Raw genomic sequence first — 24330 nt, 5'->3', positions numbered from 1 at the left:
CAAGTCATAGATTTCTGGTTGATGTTAGTTTTTGTATTACAGAAGTCAAGACAGCAAAATTGTCAAGATAGCATATATTCGAAATTACTGATTTTGAACTAGAATAGAAGCACAACACTTCGGTTTCAACAGCAATTAAGCAAGATTACAATTGACTTCATATAAGAAGCTACTTTATTTCTAAGTTTTGTGTAACATAACTTAAAAAACCTTAAACCCTTCCATTGTTTGGGATGTTAGAAAACTGAAGTTTATTGCTTACCAGACTCATTCCAAAAAAGCATTGGTGACAAGGAAAACTTGAGGTGGGGGGGAGGCTTATTTAAAAGTATGATAATACAGACTACATGATGCGTTTTTCCACCCCCCCACAATAGCCACCGTTGCTCTTTAAGTGGAGAAGATTTAAACAGGCAGTGGCAAAAACCAAATCCAGATCTGCATCCCACTATTTACCATGCTAAAGGGTTACTGCAATATCTGGCTGCCATAAAACGTTTACCTTTGGTGAGTATATGTGTGTAAGCAATTCTGAATCTTTTTAACCGTGTCTGTGTAGCTAGTTTGTAAAGTAAACATTTCAATATGGTCTTCTAAACTCTGCCACAGTTAAATTTTACTTGGAGAACCAGTCTTCTGCAAACCTTTAGACCTAAACCTGTTTCATTTGCTAGGGTAGAAGGTTAAACCTTCCTGAGATGAATCCTATGTTTTCTGTCTTAACACACAAGTAAATTATATAGGTTCCTCATTCTTTGGAACTTTCAGTAGTACAAATAAAAATTTTTATTTGTCCTTCTATTACTTTTATAAGATGTTAATTCTGTATGCCTTACCTTCATTTTTGTTGTAGGTCTACTGTGATTATCATGGTCACTCTCGTAAAAAGAATGTGTTTATGTATGGCTGCAGCGTCAAAGAGACAATGTGGCACACAAATGTTAATGTTGCCTCTTGCGATGTGATAGAAGACCCTGGTTACAGGGTAAGTTTGACATTTGTACCTTTTTCACTTGTAAAATAGATGTATTTTTTTTTTTCACTTTGTAATAACTTTTCAGATAACTTCCCGATATTATTCTGTGTACATAGTGACCTTATAACATAAGAAGACTTACTTAGAATGAAATAATTTTAGTTCATGAGTGTACTTCAAAGTATTTCAAAAGGCTTTAAGCATTGTGCACCAATACAGGTAAGGATTTGATGCTAGTAGAGTGTTTTTTTGGGGGGGCAGGGGTGTCTTTGTACAAATATATGCTTTTTTTTGTTGTTCAACATTACTGTTACAGTAAATACGTGGAAAATAGGCTTCTGTTCATTTACAATTACTGAATGAAAAAAAGTCATTTAAGCATGGCAAACAATATTCTAACAGCAAGAAAATAAAAAACTGAATTGCTCTGGGAAATGCCCATTTCTGTGTATGGAAATAGGCAAAGTTCCTCTTATAAAGATGTGTAGTTAAGACATGTGCCTGTAATATATATAGATAACAAGCTTGCACAAAAAACATTCACTGCATTGTATAAGCTTTCGAAAACGCCGAAAGATTTCAAGAATTGTTGCCTCTTTATTCTGTGTAACTCCACTGCCGCCTTGTGGCAACTGCAAATCTGTGCAACCTATTGCCTCCAAAGGCCGTGTTTTTTTTGAGGAGATGCAGACTTAAACTTGAAAGCATGTGAATGCACGTTAAAGCGCTTGCTGTGTATCTGTGAATGTAAACGAGTACAGATGCTTTCAGATTTTTCTCAACTCTTGTTCACTTTTACAAAAATTCTCTCTCTCCTTGATTTTCTTGTATCATTTCCTGAATTCTGAATCTGGTGCCGTTCATGGCTGCTGCTCAACATGTTTATGCGGGGTTTTGTCACCTCAGCTGCACTGTCCCAGTGCGCAGAAGACAATACGCAATGAGAGTTGTGGGGAAAAGCCTTTTGGTTTCAAAAGGTGAACTGAAATATTTGGGCAAGCTTACACTAATAATGGTATATATGCTATTGAAACAGTGAATTCAAAGTGGTCATGTGATTTGGCTTAACTGATGCAAGTAAAAGCTGGAGAGAATGTAGTTATTTAGCATTAGTCAAATACATACATTTTGCAAAATGGTTTATTTTTCCAAAGCCATCGTGTAAACAGTTATAGTGAACTTTGATTCATGTTCTTGAAGTTAAATATGCACCTAGTGCTTTGCTGAATTTGGATGAATTTTATGTATTAATAAAATACTACCTGTGTTAAATCTGAAAATTGGATTGTTGAAGTGGTCTAAAACTGGATCAAATGGAGTGTGTAGTACACTTAGTTAGCAAAGTTATCTCAGTGAATTAGGAGGAGATGGTTATCACCTGAAGAATTCTTTTGTATCCTGCTCCTTACCCACATGACTAACACTCCATTTTAGTGGTTGAAGCTGAAATAGAGGATTTTAGTAAGTAGGAAGTGTCAAACTTGTTGTCACTTGAACACACTGGGTATTGAAAACTCAAGATGGAAAAATGTTTTCATTCTTATTCTTTTAATTGAACTTGCAGCAGAATTTTCTGATAACAGTTTGTGATTGCATATTCCCCAAGTGCTTCCATAAGTGAAATAAAATAGTCACAGTATTTTCGAAATTATTGTCCTGCAGGCACTCCCCAAGATCCTGAGTCAAACTGCCCCAGCATTCTGCATGGGCAGCTGCAGCTTTGTGGTGGAAAAGTCCAAGGAATCAACAGCACGAGTTGTTGTATGGAGAGAGATAGGAGTACAAAGGAGCTACACAATGGAAAGCACATTATGTGGATGTGACCAGGGCAAATATAAGGTAAGAAAATATAACCATTAAACTGTGCTTGCTTTATAATTTCTTCCATTTGCATTGCTATCTTGTTCTATAACCCCACGTGCTTGCTTGCTTTAAACTTCTAAAACTCTTCTAAGATCTGTGTACACTAATGTTAGAGTGAAAGTATGTATTTTACAATATCATAGGTTGCAGAATAGTCTTCATCTGTCACTTAACCCACCCCACAAGTATGTTCTGTTTATTGGCTGTTTTAACAAGACAAATATTAATTATTCCTTGTAACATATATGAATGCATGTAATAAAAAAAAAAATCAGAACTGTTCTTTCCAGTAGATTGTTAAAATCACTAGTAATAAATGTCAATAATAGAATAAAAATTTCTTTACATGTGGCAATTTCAGACTTCACCATGGCAGTTCATGGTTCTTCAGCAGATATTTAGTAGTGTCCCTTACAGAATTTTCCTGTGTAGCTGCAGAAACAGGCTCATGAATCAAAATACTTTCAGGTTACCAGGACTACAAATTACACATTTCTGAAGTCATCATAGTTGTTTGTCTTCTTGACTTCAAACTTGTTTTCAAGTTGTCTCCTTCCAAAGTGTTAACAGGGCTGGATATTTGAAAACAAATGGTCATTCTGTTTGTAGTATCTCACTAGTAAAAAACTTACTTCAAATAAAATATTCTTAGGGAAAAAAAGGAGAAAAACCACCCTAATGTCTGATCTTCAGCTTTAGTCACTGGGCTAAATTTAGCTACAAATTGAAGCAAGTTTTTAAAATCACATTCATGGAAGAAGTCACGGTTCCCTCTGCTTGAAAATAGAATTTAGGAATGCTAATCAAGAAAATGACCACAAGCCTCAGATAAGGATAACTCATCCAAACTACTTATTTTGAAACTTCCAGAATATTCTTAAACATGAACCTTCATCACTGTAGCAGTGTTGCTGCAGAAAGTTCTTAAGAAACGTGAATTGAAGATGTTTTGTGGACAAACTTTCAAGATACTTAACCTGAAAAACCCTTCTTCAGTAAAGAAGTAAAAAAATGGCTGAAGTCTGTGGAAAAATCATTTACTCAGAAGAATATTCTTCTATGTAATATAAGCTAGATGATGAGATCAAACTGCTGTTCTGACATTCATTTTATTTGGAATAAAACAATTTGTGAGGCCTTAGTCATCCTCTGAACATACAGGAAGATTCTTCATTTTTTTTTTTTTACTATGATAATGCTCAGACTTATTAAGAAGATGTATCCAAGAGGCCAAAGTGACTAGACAGGACAGGAAAAGAGAAACCTTTCTCCAATGAGAAGGTCAAAGACATGAAAAGGTACAGTCTTTTTTTTTTCTGATGGAGACAGTGCGGCAAGGAACTCTGTGAATAAGCTTAAGAAATACGTCATCTAATTAGCACCACAATATGTTATTTTGAAACACAGAGAGCAGTCAAACTGTAGAAATTTCCTCCCTTTCCACTTCCCACCTAAAAGGACATGACAATTCAGATCTTAGGATCTGGACTGTGTATCACCTAAAGATCTGAAGCACTTTTCCAGTCTTCTTCTGGTTTGACATAATCACTGAATTTTGTTCAAAGCACAAAGAGTATTACTGAACAATTCTGTTCTTTGTAGAAGAAATGCTGAGTCTTTGCAAAAGCTGGATAATATCAGGACATCATTTTTTCTTTTTATTCTTGTTCATTTTACTCAGACAATTATGGTAGACTGTGTCCAGCCGGGAAGCTGTTGAACTGAAGTTAGCAATTCTTACCTGAATTTAGGATTCCTGGTGACAGAGTTATTGCTGGAAGCAATCTTGTTTTAACTGCTTGCATTGGGCCTTTGTTAGAGCATTGAGATTTTTTGCAGCAAATGTTACTCAGTCATCTGTGATTCACGATATTGAACAGCAAATGTTCAGGTGAAAAGATGCTCCAGTATCTGCTGTAGAGGGATAACTAAGATGCTAGACAAAAGAACAATTTTTTCAATAATTCAAACCACCTGAAAACTGAAACCAGTCCCTTTCCTAATTGGAGATTAATACGTTTGAGGGTATTACTGAATTTTTAAGTTAATCAAGCTTTTGTTGTCTGGCAATTTTATGATGCACATGAAGAGAAGACTTCAGGAGACAAGAATTCAGTCAATCAACTTCATCACCATGATTCTTCAGTCTCTGGATTTTGAGTTCTCAAAAATGGTCACATCTTTGTAGGCTCTGCTGAATAAGAAGGCAGAAGAACAAGATGTTATACTGTCTAACTGACTTCTCCGAATCTTACTATGGCTGTTTTCATTTATGAAGTATATATTACAGGAATATTCCTCTCAGCTTGAGGTCACAGTCTGTTATGCCTTTGTTTTCCATCTTTGCCTTCAGGTAGCAACACCTCCATCCTTGGAGGTATTGAAAAGGCGTTTAGACGAGGTTCTTAAGGACATGGTTTTGTGCTAGAGTTAGGTTAGGATATGGTTGGACTTCATGGTCCTGAGGGTCTCTTCCAACTGAAATGATTCTATAATTCTATGGTTCTGTGAAAGTTCATCACCAAGATGCTCCATTCACGTGAAGATGTTTTCATGAAATGTTTAGTAAGGAAGACTTCAACCAGCCATCCAAAATGTTACTATCTAGAAGAAAGATAGTTATATAAAATATAAAGAAAAAAGAATTAAGTTTTGTGCTTTTTTTTTTTTTTTTAAAGAGCAGCTACTTCCAGGTAACTTGTGCTTGAAATAAGTGATTGTGACACTTAAGGAACTTCAGTAGACCACAGTTAGAGGTACTAGAACAACAGATGAAGGTGATTAGAAGATCAAGAAAGAGGAGTGTAATTAAGGCTTCAGTGAAAATTAACTTCACCTCAGGTCTCTCATTTAGGGCAATTCTTCATTATTATTTCCTGACATAGAACTTGTGTCTCTTGTTTCTTGGAAATTTAGACATTTGGCTGATGGAAGGATAACAGTGGATTAAGAAATTTGATATTTGGCAGCTGTGTGGTACTGCATTCTCCATTATGATTTTAAGAAATTAGAGAAGCCAATCTAGACTTCGGCATGGGCTTTTGCCTACAAGTATGTAGACCCTTCAAACTGTATCATCCAAACATTTCACATTTATCCACCTCCAATATGATCCATTTAGGTCTCTCTGTAGTTGCATCCTCTTTCTGCTGTGCTGAAAATAGCAGCCACGGAACATGCACACGCTATGTATCTTTCTAACAACTGTCTTTGCACTTTCATACTGTACTCTTGCCCTTTTTCAACTTAAAGCCACTCTTATTACACTGTCTATGAAGAATCTGCCAACTAACGATAACTTCTTCAGCAACAGATCTAGACAATGATTGGAAAAGTTTCTGAACCATCAAGTTGTGCACGTTAGTAATCTGCGTAACAGTGAAACTACTGTTACCCTTCTCCTTCCTCTTCTGCATACTTGTTGCCTCTTGTCCTTAATGTTATTTTAATCTTTTTGGGGCAGGGACTGTGTCTTCCTGTGATTAGCGTAGTGGAGCCCCAGCTATGATTGGGGTCTTCGAATGTTAATGACGTGCAGACAAACACAAAACAAAAACAAAAAATTGGCCTCTGTGGATAAGGTACTGCACTGGGAGTGAGGAGAACTGATTTCTGTTCCCAGCGGGGTCAGTGACATGCTGTGAGACACTGTGCAAATCGCTTCAACCCTCTCTGCCTACATTTCTCCATCTGTAAAGTGAGGATAATTCTTCCTTTATTAATAAAGTGCTTTGAAACCTACAGCACAGAAGCATTATAAAAGAGGTAAGTAGTATTACAATTAACAATAATACTCAAATATCCAACTCTTGTTCACTGCTAACAGGTTTCTTCTGCACCATTTGTCTGGAGACGGCACTGTTTAGAATAGTGGATGTAACTTTAGCTTTTTTGTAACTAAAAGGCACCTTCTTTCTGAAGAGTACAGAGGAAAAAAAAGAACTCACATGAAAAATAAAATCCAGCTTTCCATTTATTGTGTTTGTATCTTCAAAACAGAAGTACATGAAGAATGTGCAGACTGTACCATTTCTAGAGCAACATAACACTTTCTTTTAAACTTGCATTTTAAAATACAGTGTCAGTTTGGCAACATATATGTGTCTGGTTTTTAGCTTTTAGTAAAAAAAAATCCTACTCCATTCTTTTGGCTTCATGTATTTTCCTACTTGGTGATTTAGCTTCAATTCCTGGTTCTTCACATTCCCTGCTGGTTTTGTCAAAACTCCTTTTAACTACCCTTTACCTTAAGAGGCTTAGGAGATTCTAAAACTAAAATCCTTTGAAATTCTCCTGAGATACAGGATTTGCAAAGGGTGAGATTGAACTGGGTTGTGACATTGAATTTGTTAATGTATGTACAGTCAGTACTAGCCAATTCCATAATTGTTCAGGATCACTCTGGAATATCATTCTCTTTTCATAAAGTAGTTGAGGTCAGAGGTTCTGTCCCTACATATCACGCTGCTAAATTAGAAGTGTAGAATTGTCTGATGGGAGGCTTTATCACATAAGTAAACTTGGAGATTATGATATAATTTCTGCCTCCTAAATACTCTTTGCAGAGGAGAATGCCTTCGTATGTCATTCAAGTTAGAAAACAGCTATGGCTCTTGATACTTTGTTATTTTTAATTACTAAATGAATAAATGCTTTCAGAATTAACACATGTAGCTTCTAACTTATAGCAGGGGAAGAGAAGTTTGTGTGAAGGAGTAACTTTTTTGCCTTAAATGGTCTTATTTAGGTGTCAGAACATAGCAATTAGCTTGATTACAGCTACAATGTAAATTAACTCATTTTTGCATTCTGATGGAACTTCCATTGAAGAATCTTATATTTGAAATCCCTTTTTATAAATTTTGTCTTAGGTTTTAAAAATAATTTATACTCACAAACTTGGACATGATCTCTGTCACTCTACCAGTACCACTGGGTTAAGCCCTGTTAATATTGATGTGCTACATGAATAGACCAGGCAGCTCCAAAGAAATGTGGATGTGTACGGAAATGTCCATTCAGCATTAGAGGAATCTTGTAGTTATTCTCTGAATTTTTGCTGATACCCTTTCTGTTTACTCTACAGTTATTATTTGTTCTGTCTTTAAAGCAACAGTGTATATTAAATAAAATAACAATGTGTTTTAAATAGTAATTCTACAGTATATGTGGGTCCATCTGCATGTACCTATTTTGTGTTTTTAAATCTTATTTTTAAATTAGGGATTGCAGATAGGGACAAGAGAACTGGAGGAGATGGGAGCAAAGTTCTGTGTTGGCTTGCTGCGTTTAAAAAGAATGTCCTCACCTTTGGAATATGATCTGCCTTCTAGTCTGTTGGATCTTGAAAATGAGCTGATTGAGTCGAGCTGTAAAGTGACAAGGTAGTACACATTTATTATATTTACTTCTTTTTCTTTCAGGAAAAAAGTCCATTTCTCAAATGAGGTAAAGATTCTCTCAAAAATGTTCTTGTACTCATCAAAAATCATGTTCATGTGTTGTGACCTGTTAGTGTAACAACAATCTGAATATATACATGAAATCTATTGTATTAATTCAGTTGCTTCAGACTTTCGAAGAAAACTATAAATATGGAGTTAGACTCTGTGTCACAGTTGTTGCTGGGATAAACACTGGCAATTTTAATGTCATCAGAGAGTTATTATATGCAGTATAACTCAGTAAGTCTTAGGTCTCAATTGTCTCTGTGAACATTTTTAATATTACTGTCTACAGCATTAAAAATGTATTTAGACAAACTTTAAGTACATGAGTTAAAAGCACAGTAATAACTGTTAAGTTTTTCTTCCAAACTTTTTTATTTTAAAAAAACGTTTTCTCCTTTGGTAGAGATCTATAACAACATTTAAAGAGTTTAAGATGTGAAATAAGGTTTGGGTCACAAAAGGAATGTATCTGATCAGTAGTGAGCTTATTAAGTTGCCAATTCTGAAGCTCTAGCTAGGCTATTGTGTACTATTGCTAATTTCCTTTCATATAATTCACTGAAATATCCACATGTGTCACAGAAGAACCCCAAAGCAACTCCAAGCAAATAATAAGGTTAGATCACCTTTAATTCAGAACCAAAAACGCAACCAAATTACAGAAACCAAGGCAAGCTGGAGTGGGGGGTTGGGAAGTGAATTCCAAATCAGTCAGCACTCCAGCAATATTTAATAAACTAGAGGTTTGATATAGCAGTTAGGGTTGTTATTACTGTATGACCACACAAGACCAATGCTCCACAGTGTGCACACACTCACATAATTACAGAATGTTAGGGACTGGAGGGGACCTCGAAAGATCATCCAGTCCAATCCCCCTGCCAGAGCAGGAAGTACGAAGTCCTGGGGAGGAACAGTTTCATGCACTAGTACATCCTGGGGGCTGAAAAGCAGCTTTGCAGAAAAAGGCAGTGAGGGTCATAGTAGATGCTACATTGAACATGGGCCAGCAATGTGCCCTGGCTGCAAAGAAGAATAATGGTATCCTGGGCTTCATTAGGAGAAGTGTAGCCAGGAGGTTGCGGGATGTGTTTATTCCCCTTTCCTTGACACTGATGAAGCCACACCTGGAGTATTGTTTCAGACTCTTGGTTCCACAGTACCAGAGACATGAACATACTGGAGAGGGTCCAGTGGGGGCCCTTAAGATGATGAAGGCACTGAAGCATCTCCCATAGGAGGAAAGGCTGGGAGAACAGAGACTGTTAGTCTGGAGAAGAGAAAGCTCAGAAGGCATCTTATCAAGGTGTACAAATACCTGAAGGGAGGTTGTAAAGAAGAGAGAGCCAGGCTCTTTCCAGTGGTGTCTGGTGACAGGTTAAGAGGCAATGAGCACAAACTATAGAGGAAACTCCATTTAAGCCTGGTATATACATATATGATGGTGTTATGTATTTGTTGTGAGGGTGCTGAAACAAGTCTCCCATGGAGGATATGGGCTCTTTATACCTGGAGATATTCAAAAGCTCTCTGGATGTGATCCTTGGCAAGCTGCTGTAGGTGGCACTGTGTGAGCAGGGCTGTGGGACAAGATGACCTTTAGAGGTCCCTTCCCACCTCAGCTGTTCTGTGCGAAGGGGCGGTCTTTAAGTCTGTCCTCAAAAGACACTGAGTGCTGGTGTTGTGTTCAGCTTCAAATTGGAGTGCTAGTTTAGATAATGAGAATACAAGGCTTTAACATCACCATCTAGTTGCATCTCTCTCCCTCAGAACTTTCACAGCCAAGCTACTCGTGCCTTGGCATTTCTGCTGTATGTTTCACTTGACAGCTACTGTAGATAGCCTCTGAACAGTAGGCATGTGTTGCTTTCTTGACTTCCTTGTGTGCATTGGTGCAACATGCTGAACTTCAAAATTTAATACTGACATGTTATGCCTCTTTATAATACTGTCCAGTTTTTTAAAGTTTTACTTTTTTTCCTTTCATTTGCAGCTACTATTACATATTAATGAGAGTATATTTTTCCCATTCAAAAGTGTTACATCATTGTCAGTTTTAGTAGAACAAAGATTCAGTATAAATGTATATTTTTAAATACTAAACCTCAGTTACAGCATTTTGAATCAGGATGTGGTTGTGAGTAATTAATAATCAGGGTGAACTTGAGAAACAGACCCAGATTTCCACATATCTTGATACTAATTGCTGCCTCAGATACAGAATCTGTATTTTATGTTGTCTCTCTGGAGAAAGTTAGCATCCCAGTTCACAGCTAGTTAGTGGCTGTCCTTTGACAAATCATTATGTGCTGGGTTTCTCAGCTTGTTAATGTTACTCATGATGGAGTGGCCTTAAAATAGCACCTGTTGAATTGAGGAATGTTGTCCATGAGTCCATAGTATCTGCTGGAGAGCTAAAGACATCAGAAACACTTTTGTGACAGAATGGGATAAAAAAGGATGAGGAGTCCTGTACCGGTCAGCCTTCTAATATACCGCTTTACATGAACACATGCACAAAAAAATTCAGTTCTAAGGACATTTGAAGAAAGTGAGTGAGAAACGTAACTATAGTTCTTGACCTTTCCTGGGTAGTGGGGGGGCAGAAGCAATTCGTTATGTGTTAGCACTCTGGTTAACTGATCTGCAAACAGGAGACAATTAGGTGCAGTTGTGTTAAAGAAGCACCGGTGCCTGGCTTAAGTGTTGGTGCTAGTTCTTACGTTAAACTAGGAACAGAGTTAATGTTTTCTAATATTTTTGAACCTTTCAGTAGATCAGCTGTCAAGGTTTAAGGCAAGGCGGCAATAAACTGTGGCAGACGCTCCCTGTTATCCCCTCATTTCTCGCCACCCTTCCTTTAGATAGGAAAGATGATAAGAAAGATAAAGGGAAAGGAAGAGAGACTTACACTTCAAGTTGGAGGATTTTAAAGGGTTTTACTAAATGCTACTAATAAGTAGAGAATATATACAGAATATACAAAACCAATCTCAAGTGCTCAGTGTGGAGTTGGCATCACTCCAACAGCAGGAGCTGGGTGTGTGGAGCTGGCGGCTCCAGCAGGTGCAGCTCTGGACCCCCCGAAGTCATGGGTGGGACTTCACAGCAAACTGGAACCTGTTTGCAGGGATGCAGGGCCTGTAGATCACAGACAGAGAGACAGGGTCCTCTCCAGATGCTGGCCATGGTCGAAGAGAGAGTGACCCTCGTGATCATGCTCTTATATAGGGGGTATGATGGTTATGGGGTGGAATACTTAATTGATCCTCAGTTGGTCAGTTCTAGTCACCTGTTCCATCCACCCCTACTCAAACACGCCCCTCTCACAATGGAATGTGGGAAAACTTATCAGTGTTTTCTTAGCTACCATAGTAATAAATATAAACAGGAGCTTCTTCAGCATTCTGTTGGTCTTTTATCAGCACAGAGTACAGCATCCTAGGAAAAATATGCAGGCTAAAACTCAGAAAAGTACAGCCACCTAGAAGAACTTAACTGAAAGAAAAATCACTAAAAGAGAACCGGTCTTGTTTTTAACAAAACCAGGACATCAGCACAGTCATTTATCGAGAGAGGTTTTCCACTTTCAGTGAAACTAAACTTTACAGTAAAGGTAATGGTTATGGTCTGATTCTGGAACAGGGTTTCAGTAGTTAGTCTGGTACACAAGTTGATCAGGTTCTTTGAAAAACTCTTATGTACCAAAATGAGTTGCATGTAAAGTCCGACCATGCTGGAGATTGGGAAAACTGCTTCTGACCTAATTTATGCTTTGTTGGTGGAATAGAGGGGCATGGGGACTGTTTTATACTGCATTTACGGAAAGCAATAATAACAGACTACTGCAAAAACATAATGTAGTTGACTTAGCACATGTGAGCATAGATGAAAAATAACATGAGACTCATAATAAAGTAAATATTATTGAGACTGTACATGGGATTGTTTATAATCCTGTTCTGTGAGGAAGGTAACTGGTACTCAGGAACTTAAAAAACCAGGAAGGTTCAGGCTCCATCCCAAAAGACCAGGTCATGAAAATTGCAAAAGTAATTGTACAGCAAGACAAATTTTAAGTTGTAGAGAGATCATTGAATAATTTCATTCAATGTTTTGAAACTTAATTTTTATATAAAAAAGTAAAAAAAAAAAATATTTTCCCCTAATCTTGAGCTTTGCATGTTACACTGTTACAGATGGTGAAGGGTATTAACGAAATGCTCTGTGCTAAAGAAATTAAGATCATGGGAAAAAATCAGATTCTGTGCATGGTTAGAATTACATTGTTTTATCAGATAAGGAACATCGACATAGGAAGTATTGCACTTGATTGAAGAAATCTGTTAACCCTGTTTAGATTTTGCTAATGTCTGATAGCTTTATATCTTAAATTTAGTAGTAAGTATAAATCTATTAATATAAATCTACTTTAATAACACTAGAATAGATAAATATGTAGCATAAAGTGAGAAAATAGGTACCTTGCTCTCAGTGCACATTTATAGATATAAAGTATTATACTTTATAAAGTATGTGAGATTCTGTGATGGAAAAACTAAACCTGTAAATTCCAACAACTTGTCTTTAAAATGTGGCATTGAAACTGACTTTATACGTTCTGACCCCATCTTAAAAGTGATTTGATAATCATAATTATTTATACAGAGACTTAGTTAATTGAATTCAATGGAAATGCTTTTTATTTAAAAAGTGGGAGTGGAATCAGACACTTAAAAGGGAAAGTTCTTCAGAGAAAAGTGCAAACTGTACTCCTGTCAGTTTCATTACTGGAATATTGACCTAATATCACACTGTCCTTTTTTTTCAAGGGTGAATTTTCTTAAAGTTTATGCATAACTATGGCAACCTTATGTACAGCCACTGATTTGTCTGTACCTGCTGGTGCATTGTCAGATAGATTTGTTTAACGAAAATTAACTAAGCAATCATCTCTAATTAAAAACAGTGGAAAATATTTTAGCACCTAATACTTAGCCTGGCAAAATATTTCGCTAGTAAATCTAGAACAATATGAAGAAATTTTTTTTTTTTATTACTGTCATATCCTTCTGAGACAGAAATGACCCATCTCTATGCATAACAGACATTTGCCGTGCAACTAACTGGGTTGATTTTTTTAAATTTTAAATCTGTGTAATGTGCGTTAGAAGCCATGTGTATACATCATTTTTCCTTAAGCAAGAAACTATAATTTTGTACACAGTACCTCCGCTACTAGCAATAAAAATCTTATAATCATATATGGTTGCACATTATCTTTTTTTATTCTTTGTAAAGGGACTGTGCTGGTTTGACTGAAAGTGATTTAATTTTCTTCATGCAGTTAGAAATATTCCTTTTTTGTAGCTGACACGGTCGTCATTTGGTAATTTGTACTGTCTCGGGATGTACTGGACGAGGAAATAGTAGACAGGTGTTGCTGAGATCTTTCCTTCTCAAAATGAAAGCTTGAGGAATACTCAGTTTTTAACAGCCAAAGTATGGTTCAGCATGGATTTCCGCCTGGTCTTTCATAGTTTGTTTGGGGCTTGCGGTGGGGAGGAGGTTATGTTCTATTGAAGCATATTTTTGTATGACCACTGAACAAGTTTTCAAAACGATGCTCTGTTTCCCTTGAACAGTGAAAAAGAAGACTGGACACTTCTTCTAGATGTTGCAGTTTACTCAGATTCCATAATAATTTTTCTTGTCATCTTGGGGTGTGAGAGGCCCTCCAGAAGTTTGCTAGAAGGCTGCAACTCATTTCCTTAGATATACAATGACTACCAGCTCCTAGTGGCACCTAGTAAGGCTCACCAAACTCTTGAGCTCTTTTTTCCACTTCGCAGTCCAATGATAATGAAATGTAGTGAAGTGCATGGTTGGTATTTCTAGGTACCCTTGCAGCTGAAGCACGGAATTGGGCTACCTGGCAGCGTGAGATCTCACTGCTGTTTGGAGGAAGTGTTTGCTTGGTTGGGTTTCCTTTCTGCCCTCCCACCCCCATAAGGAACTGTTTGCTTTTTCTGTGCGGCAGAAGTCTCTCTCTCTGTAATTAACAGAAGATATATTTAAATTTTTGCCTCTTATTGCTTTAAAAATAGATTATTATTTACACCTCTTGAAACGTGTATGCCCAGTCTGTGCAGTATGTTGTCCATTTCTCATCTGTGTATCCATTCAACCCTTATATCCAAAGTGCTGAAGTTTCAGTGTTGCTGCATGGCTCTAGGCAAGATATTAAAAATATCTATCAGCTGAGTTATGTATTTATTAGGTATCTATTCACTTGGGTGCTAGGAATAAATAAAGAGCTTCTGTTTAGTAAAATTTATAAAGCTAATTTGTATTTATCTTCAGAGGCAGTCGTGGATCAGAAGATAGTCATGTAATTCCTTGCTTTATATGCACAGACTTACACTCCCATTTTTCTATTATAACAAAAGTACTGCTTATACTTTCTTTGTACTTACATGATTCACTGCTCACTACTTAACATTAGAGGTGAATGAGAAGCTACTCACAGAAAATGCAGGTAGAAAATTCATTAATAAGAAGTATGAAAGAGTAGTTTTACATAGTGGTAATGTCTCTGTAATGTTAGAGTAGAGCAACGGATGATTGTAGTTATTTCCTTTATATTTTGGATTTTACTGATGTTGCTTTGAACAAAACTACAGTTTTAATGCTTCAGAGCATAAGCAGGCAAGTTTAAACATTAAAGACTAAACACACAGAAGCACTTTGAGGGTTTCTCAAATTCATTTTAGTTGTACTGGTTGCACTTAAAATGACCAAGTAAATGTTAATATTTTAAAATATACCACCTGTATTTCATTACACATAGGCTGAGTTTCCATGAGTTCATTTTGAACTATGTCTGAAACATTTTTGACTAAAGAAAAATAAAGCAGTAAGTAGATTTATTTCCCTCTGGCAGTGCACTTTAACATTTTAAGTGATGAATTAGACACTTTATTTTTTTTTAATTATTTCAAACCCATTTGCCAATGTTTCCTCCCAAGTTCCAAATGAAAAAGATTAGACTAAATGTAATTCTGATCTTGTAGTAAGAATTATAGTTGTTATGCTGACAGGTTTGATAGGGTCTGTATGCACTGAAACAAAAACACATGACTGCAGCCTAACTGTTAGGACTTACTGAAATTATCCTTTGCGCAATAACTTGACCTCTTTTTGGAAATTCTAGTCATTTCATTGATTGTTTTGAGGCTTATTGGTGTGTTCTAGAACATGGTGTATTTTTGTTTGTTAATTTCATTTAATTACAGCAGAGAAGCAGACTGAGCTTTTGGGACCCAGCATGTCTAGAAAATGGTAGAAAAAGAAGACTGCCAAAAGGAGCCGTGGGAAAGAAAAAAAACTGATAAAAATCCATTTCCTGCACTTAGTCTTACACTTGAGAAAAGACATCAGACTGGTGGGGCAAGTGGTGGGGAGTACATGCGGTGAGATGTGTCCAAGATCTTGCAAAGGGTCTTTCTCTAGGCTGTCAGAAGGAAACTGGATTTCTCCTACTTTATTTCTCTCCCCCTTAATAACTCTTTAATAACTTTGCCCAGACATTTGGATACTTCTAATCCCCTTCACCTGGGAGTAAAAGTTTTTTGCATGCTACTCTCAAAGCATTTGGGCTTTTAGTTGCCTTTCTTCCAGTACCTTAGTTTAAAAGGAGTACAACTTAGTTTAAAAGAAGTCATTTTATGCTGCAACTTTTGTCCTGTTTGCCCCTTTCACAAGGGTGGAAGAAAAAGCTATCAAAAATAAGACCCAGAATTTTACTGGTGGACCTGGTGGCAGTGCCCATGCACCAAGACCTTCTTCTGACCTAAGTGGGAGAGATTTGTTTTGGTTCTGTGTAGGCTGTAGCATCAGAGTACTGTTTGTCTTCTTTAGGGAAAAATAAGGAAACTAGTAATACAGGAGAGGAAAAAAGTATGATGAACAAGTTGTTATATATTCTTCATACAGTCTTTCAAGCTTTTATTCCACTCCTGGTGGTATGATGTAAATATTAGTGTGGGCTACAGTCAACGATTGCTGAATCCAACTAATTTAATCTAGTTTTGAGTTTCACAAGAAGTATTTCAGGGCAGCAGCACAAAGTGCTAATATTACTTTTTATTAAGCTGTGGAGTGAAATTTTGTAACTCCAAAAGTGAGGATATGGATACCCAGCTTTTTATGGCTTAGAAAAGAGTTGGACGTGTTGTTCTTCCCTTTAGCTTTGGAAATTCCCTTGAGGAAATATCCTTACTACTTGGGAAAAACACATAGGTGAAGAGCTCCTAAAGGGGATGGCACATGTACCCGCCTGTGTGAGGTGCCTGCTGCAGCAGCATTGCTGATCCCTGGAAGACACTGTAGATCGAAAAGGGAAATTAAAAGGAAAAGTATAGAGAAACAGTTCCCTTGTGATACTTCCTGACTGTCTTTTCTCCTCTACAATTTTCACAGCCCTGGAAATGCGGTTTTAAAAGGAATCATTAGTTGTTCAGTTTTTTTCTCTCCTTCCTTTCCCAGCTCCTCAGGTAGCTGCAACTCTCCATAGTTTGGCAGTGAATATTTATAATTTTTTTTTTCTTTCAAAGTTTTAAAATGTATATACTTCCCCTGTAGTCTCAGAAAACTGCTGATCTTGATGGGATTGAAATCGGTCATGGTTGCATCTGGCTTGTGCATGAATTTGTCTGTAATTGAGTCATATGGATAATGAAAAATCCAAGTATATCATTTGAGGGACAAATAAAATTTTAATTTGAAAAAATAAACCTATTCACTAACATAGTATATTTTAATATGTTCGGAGCATTAATACAAATAAGAAAAAACATAGCAAGATATTGTAATTGTAAAAAGTTGTATTCCTTCCTAAATGCAGTGTGTTCAATGGCAGATGATGTAGAAAATACTTTTCCTTAAATGAAAGGGATGATGACCACAGTATTGTATAAAGTGTGTTAATCAGGAGTTCATCTTTTTACCTATAACACGTTGTTTAGGTAAACAAGTCTTCAAAACTTCAGGTTTTCATATTGTACTCTCTTTTGATTGCTGTGACTTCAAAGAAAATACACAGATTATGGCACCCCTTACATTACGGAACTGTAGTTGTGTAATAAACAACTTCTGCTAACCTGAGAAAAATAATGGTTTCCTTTTAAAAGGAAAAGCAGGAGGTGTAGGAGTAGAGGAAGAGGAATTATTGAGCAAGTTAATTAGAGACAGCCCAAGGGAAAAGTTAGGAAATTAAAATCCATAGAATCAGCATGACGGCAGCTAAAAATATATTGTCACAACATATGCCGAGGGTGGGGAGCGGCAGGGAGGCAAATAAAGAATTTGATTAAACAGCAAGAATTTTTTTCAGTTCTTTTGATTTTTACATTTCTTGTGACTCAGCCTCAGCAAAACAGGAGAGTAATAATTACGCTTTACAGATTCATGCTGACCTTTGGAATAAAGATTGCCGGAGAGCTAAATATCCAAAGTTAACATTTTCTAGATCAGAAGAAAACATGGGAAGGCAAATGTACATGACTTGTATGTGACACAGGTTTTTCTTTTGAATATAGAAAGTATTCAGATACCATTATGTAAGGAATGAAGACTCAGGAAAGGGAGTGTGAAAAAATAATGTTAATAATTGTAATCACAATATTTGTTTTCTATAATAAATTATTGAGAATTATTTTGCATTGTCCTGGAAGGTAGTAGAAAGCTAAGATAATGATGAGGCAGTTATCAGAGCCAGTTTTGTGTTAAAGGTTTATGTAGCTTTGAAAATAACGTAAGTTCACCTACTCTAATTTGTTCTGGTTTGACTGAAAGCAAGTTAATTTTCTTCACGTAGTTAGAAACATTCCCTTTTTGTAGCTGGCACCGTCGTTGTTAGGATTTAGTTTGAGAACAACAACAGAACACCCGGGACAGAGTTAATGTTTTTCTTAAGTAACTTTCCAGTGCGTTTGGATTGGAACAAAGAGAATGTAAGAACTTATTGATATCTTAGTTGTGGTCCAGTAGCCAAGGCCTTTCTGGGCTCTCTGTCTGCAGATGTGAGGCAGCGGGGAAGGGGAGCATGGATGCGGCAGAGCTTGACTGACACCCAGGCTGATCAGTGAGAGTATTCCATACCATTAGCCTTATGCTTTGTATTTCAGGAGAGCTGAATTTCTGGCTGGAGAGACAGGGACCGTTCAGGTTCTGCTTTGTTTTGGTGGAGTTCCATTTGAGGGTTCCTTTAGTTTGGCGTTTTGTCATTTTGCAGTGGCCTCTGGGTCCTTTTGCTTTTTTCTCTCTCCCTGGGATCTCCTGTTCAGCACTCAGGTGCTCTCTCTTCCCAGGACTAGCCAGATGGAGTTTGTGAGGAATTGCATTGAGTATCTTTTTTATAGTCCACTAGTCCATTTTATAGTTCCATTACATATATATATATATAGATATAGATAGATATATAGATATTACTAGTAGTGGTGGTATATTAGTACTATTTTGTTATTCTATTAGACTGTGTTTATCTCAATCCATGAATTTCTTCCTTCCCTTTTGATTCTCCTCCCCTATTTGGGGGGGTGGAGGGGAAGTGAGTGAGTGGCTATCATGGTTGTGATTGTTAGCTCAGGTTAAACTGCGAAGTAATGGCACTTTTCTTGAACCAAGAACGTAATTTATAATGTTAATTTTTATTTTATTAAATGGGAAATGCCATAGAAAAGCATCCCTCAGTTTTGGTTGAGAATTTTGAATGTACACATGCCAGAGCAAATGTCTAAAATGTGTTACACCAGACATACTGTCTTCAAGACTGCACAGTCACTGAACTTCTAGAAGTTAGGGGCGTGCCTACATGCTAACACAGATGTGAATAACTAAAATACATTTGTACAAATAAAACAAAAGTCTATATTTAATACATATACCTGTCTAGTTTTCAAGGCACTATGAAGTAGGACATATCCTATGAACTGACAAGCCACTTTGAAGAGATTAACTATTTGGTTTGCTTGTGTGTCCGGTTCTGTGCTTTTTCCTTAAAATAGGTTTTTTTTGGTTGCTTTCTTTTTAACTGAGTCAGCTATGTGAGTTTAATTTCCAATAATGACAAAGAGTGGATAGAACTTTTAAAGAGCTTTACTGTTCTATATTATACCTCACTAACATGAATTTTTATAAGTGCCTACTGTAATACATTAATATCCTGTTGTTAGTGGTTAATAAAATATTTGTCATTGACATAGCTCATTGTAGTTTTCTCTTTCAGTATTCAGAATTATTAGTTAATATTGGGCCAACATTCAGATTTAATAGCTCCATTTCCCATGAATTGAATTACACAGTCTATCCTGCAATTGCAGTGCGGATTCCTCCCATACAAATGCTAACAAATCAGTATCTGTGTGTTGCAGTTTAAACCCAGCTAGCAATTGCAACCACAATAGTCACTTACTCAATCCCCCGCTGCCAAAGAGGGGAGAGAATTGGAAAAAGAAGGGAGAAACTTGTGGATTGAGATAAAAACAGTTTAATAAAATAACAAAATAATACACTACTAATAATAATCTTCAAAATGGAGAATAGAATATAAAATAAAATATACTCAATGCCATTCCTCATGAACCCTGCCCATGCCAAAAAGCCAGTCCCAGACAGAGCACCCTGGTCCCGAACAGCCGAGCTGGAGGGTGGGGAGGAGCACAAAGAAAAAAGGCAGAAAGGCCCAGAGGCCACTGCAAAACAGCAGAACGGCAGAAGGCCAAACTATAGGAACTCCCAAATGGAATTCAACCAAAACAGAGCAGAACTGGATCGGGTCTCTGCAGCCAAAAAATCTGACTTTTCTTAAATATGAAGCATGATGCTAATGGGATGCAATATCCTCACTGATCAGCCTGGGTGTCAGTCAAGCTCTGTGCACACTGTGTTAAGTGATTAGAAATAGAAGTTGCAACAAAGCTGTGCACTTGTTGGAACGTGATATATTTGGTGAAGTTCCTTTCATTTTGTTCTTTAAATAAATGAAACATTTAAACTTTTATTTTCCCTTTTTTTTTTTTTTCTTCTTCTTCTTAGAAGAAGTGTTGGTAGGTAGTGACTTCGTAGGCCGGAAAGCATCACAGGATGAAAGCACAGAAAAATTGTATCCCTTTGCAGGTTCTTCCACAGGTTCTTAATGCAAAACGTGTATCCTTGTGGTATATTGAGTTCCCCACCTGTAAAATGAAAGATGCATCTTACCAAAGATACAGGTTAATTTCCTCACTCTTTTTCTCTCCTAAGTGGAAGCAATTTTGTTTAGAACACCCAGTTGTATCCTTCTGCAACAACTTCTGATACTGCTATATTTGTATGAAGTTCTTACAGGCTATTAGTGTAGGTCTATAATGTGTAGCTCATTTGTCACGGCACATTTGGATAATGAGTTGTGTATGACTGACTAATTAGTTCACGGTTTTACAGATGTGGTTTGGGGTCCCAGCTGTTTTTAAGTGCAATTAAAAAATCAACAGGATTTCAAGTAAACCACCCCTTTTCTGAGGTAATTTTTGGATTATGGTATGTCAGGATAAGAGACAGGACATTGTCTGATTGTATTGTTCCAAATAAAACTTTTAACGTGAATCACATAACTTCTTGTTCATTATATTAATGCAATTTCTTATTCGTTGTAGCCCCACTACATATGTTTTGGAGGAAGATGAGCCTCGTTTCCTTGAAGAAGTTGATTACAGTGCAGAGAGTAATGATGATCAAGACATTGAATTAGCTGAAAATGTGGGTGATTACGAGGCAGTTAATCAAGAAGATGGACTTTCAGACTCAGATTCAACAAGGATATTCCTTTCTTGAACCATCTTTGCAGCCAGTAATAGGAAATAAAGTATTCTGGATTTTCGCAGTCAAATACTTCCTCATTCTTGTCTACTAAGGGGATATAGGCTTAAGGAAACACAAGTACCTGGGGCCTGCTTAACTCAAGGACAATAAGTATTTCTGATTTCCGATAAATTTGCATTTGTTTTATTTAAGGAGGTCTGTGTTTTGTTTTAGCACTGAATAGGTTGTTTACCGGTTCATTTTCTACTAAATAGCACCGCATGGCATTTTGTGTCTTTAAACACTATATTCAGAAAAATGGGTTATAATTTGTGGTGTGTCAGAGTACAGAAACTAATTCTTTGTGGTACGGTTCTTTGAATTGCTTCCTGAAAAACACGTATGTACAGATTTTCTAAATAAATTTGTGTATGTGTGTGTATATGCGTGTATGTATACTGAGCTGAAGAGGTTATTTTTCAGTTTTATTTCAAAGATACTTGACAGTGTTTTGAAGTAATGTAGTGCCTGCTCTGTAACCATTCAATAATAACTAAATTAAAAATGAAAAAGTGATGTATGAATTGTTGCACTTGTTTCTTGTTTCTGATGATTATATAGTTTTGCCACAGTACTAGGTGAAAACACATAATGTCTCTTCACAGTTCAGGAATTTTGCAGAGTGACAAATGCAGCCTGTGGATACACACTTGTATCAAACTCTTTCACATAAAATAGGCATGGTTTAATATGAAAGGGGTTTTTTTAAATGTACATGACCACAAGAAGTGGTTAGATATATACATCTTATGTATGTTCAGCTATTCAGTTGCTCAGTTTTTCCTGTCCAATATACATGTAGTTAAAAAGAATGTACTTTACTGGGGGCACATTAACTAGATACCCAATTCAAGTGCTTTAAGAGGGAAGGTGCATTTTAGTTTAAACATCTTTTGCCTGGTTTCAGTCCAGTGTTAACCCTGCTCTGAGAAAAAAAATAGCACTGTAACTTCCTGAGGTCTTGCCCAGCCTGAATAATTACTGTGTGATTATGTATTCTTCATGTTTAAAGTCAAACTGTCAGGCATGGGATTTATACTTCTCCTGTCATCTACTGATCCTTATTGCTTCTTGCCTCTGCTTGGAACAAGATCTAATAGAGAGATGAAGTTGTACCCCATTGTTTACAGAACTGACATGTTTTGCAGTGAAAAATATTGTTGCAAAATGATTTTTACTTGTTGTGACCCAATTGTGGCATTCATTTTCTGCTGCATGTGCAAGGGCTTTAAGAGCATAAAGAATAACACTTTTAAGTTACAGCAGGTTTTTAACTTATGACAACTTTGGGTTTGTTTACTGTTGCAAATAAAACTTTATTTTGGAGGGGAAGACTGCCTTTGGTAGAAGGATAAAAAGCAATTGAAGGTAATTCACTATGTCAGTGATTCTCAGTTGGGAGATACATTTTCACCAGGATCTGCTGTTTCAAATGCAGCATTGTTTGGTGATGCCTATCCATACCATCCTGATTCTGAATCTGGGGAACGGTTTTTTATCCCTCGTGGTATGCTACTGTATTTTGTTTAATGGATTTTATATTAATAATCATGCAGTTTGGGGATATAAGTGTATAATGTAAACATTTACATTATTGCCTTTTATAAATTTCTCTCTCCAGCAAAAATTATAATTTGTTGTGTTCTGTGAACAGTGTAGTATAAATAAGAAAGTTCATTAATTTAATACCTAGTTGAACTGTAGAGGAGTTTGGGAATGCCAAATGGAAGGATTAACCTTGCTACAAAATTTGGACTGTGTTTTAAGTCAGCCCACTGAGAGCAGTGCAGCATGCTCATGTTGCTATGTCAGTCTTATGCTAGTTATCCACATAAAAATAATTTTTCATCCTTAAGGGCTTGTACTTCAGTACCTTAAATAAATAATTTTGATTTAAATTTCAGGGGGTGCAGGATGTCACATGTTAGTTTACCCCATTATACATTTCTCCTTAGTTTTCATATGCATCTATATTAATCCTGGAACACTATTTTCATACTACAGGCAAGACTAGAAATATAGAAAGACTTAGGTTTGTGGCTTAGTAGTACAAAATAATCTTTTCAGCCTGAGTAAATATGCATATATGTTCTTCTTATGTATTCTACAGCTTTTAGTTGATGCAAAGAAGTTATGAATGACTTACATAATGTCTCAGGATAACAGGCACTTTCCTAAAACAAGAGCATTGCACTTGTACATTAGAGTCTAATGCACTTACGCATTACATTAGATGTATGCATTCGATTAGATGAGATGTCAGTTGAGCCGTTTTGAGCCTGAACTTCCACCAGTGCAGTTGCGATGCAAGAGTGAAACTTTGTCCTTATCCTACCCATTATGGAAAATGCAAAAGCCTTTTTGCCTTTTGTTTGTAACCTCTTACACGTTTTGTGGCTCTTGCTATCATGCCTTCTGAAAGGCAGAACCTCCATTCATGCTCCAGGGGATGCCGGTTCACAGGTGGCTTCACAGTGTTTATCCCTTCTCTGTTACATGTTGCCATTGTTGGCAAACACACCCCAGTATCTCCTTTTTATCTGTTTTGGTTGGAAGTCTGGTATTCAGCTGAGAATGAAATATCCAAGGCTTGAGCCGTGCTCCATTCTGTTACTAGGGCCTTCACCCCGAATAAATGGGAAGATCAGATTGCAAAGAGTGGCACCTTCTTGAACTGACACAGATCATTCGTCCAGCACAGCCTATCCCACACAGTTGACTGTCTTTATGCACTGGCATTCCAATGCGTTTCTGGTTTCAAATGATGCTCTTTACTATAAGCATGACTGGTTCTGTATAAGGGAAGAAGGTATTCTTATATCTTTTTCCAGTAATAAGAACAAATAAGATTATAAACAATAATTACATCTGTGTTATTTACTGTCTTGCTTCTAAATAATTGCTGGATGATGAATTACTTTATTTTGTTTCCAAGTATAATTCAATTTGCAGCACAAATGTTAGTATTGTGTCTTCACTAGTGACATCCCCTTGTGTAATGTAACTTACAGCTAAGACTGCAGTTTGTGCCAAAATCTTGCCTGGTCATTTTTGGAGGTGGATTGATTTATCAGCCTGACTTATCAGGGAGAACAGGTCTGAGTCTCAAATAGGACTGCAGTAGCAGTAAACACTGTTCAC

The 24330-nt window shown here is 36.7% G+C and overlaps 1 protein-coding gene across 14 annotated transcripts in view; it reads left to right on the top strand.

Moving 5' to 3' along the window:
• AGTPBP1 (ATP/GTP binding carboxypeptidase 1) overlaps nucleotides 1–21713 on the top strand; it is a 63163-nt gene extending 41450 nt beyond the window's left edge. For 9 of the 14 annotated variants that reach the window (XM_065861167.2, XM_065861166.2, XM_065861169.2 and 6 more), the window contains 5 exons: nucleotides 378–507; nucleotides 854–985; nucleotides 2639–2815; nucleotides 8063–8223; nucleotides 20985–21713. In XM_065861167.2, coding sequence (XP_065717239.1) covers nucleotides 378–507; nucleotides 854–985; nucleotides 2639–2815; nucleotides 8063–8223; nucleotides 20985–21162 — 778 coding nt within the window. In that variant the 3' untranslated portion in view covers nucleotides 21163–21713. The other 5 variants (XR_011736338.1, XR_011736339.1, XR_011736340.1 and 2 more) reach the window with 5 other exon arrangements.
• The last annotated feature ends 2617 nt before the right edge of the window (nucleotides 21714–24330 follow it).

This window comes from Patagioenas fasciata, chromosome Z, assembly GCF_037038585.1.
Source record: "Patagioenas fasciata isolate bPatFas1 chromosome Z, bPatFas1.hap1, whole genome shotgun sequence".
NCBI classification, from domain to species: Eukaryota; Metazoa; Chordata; class Aves; order Columbiformes; family Columbidae; genus Patagioenas; species Patagioenas fasciata.
This window is presented reverse-complemented; position numbering and strand designations above follow the sequence as displayed.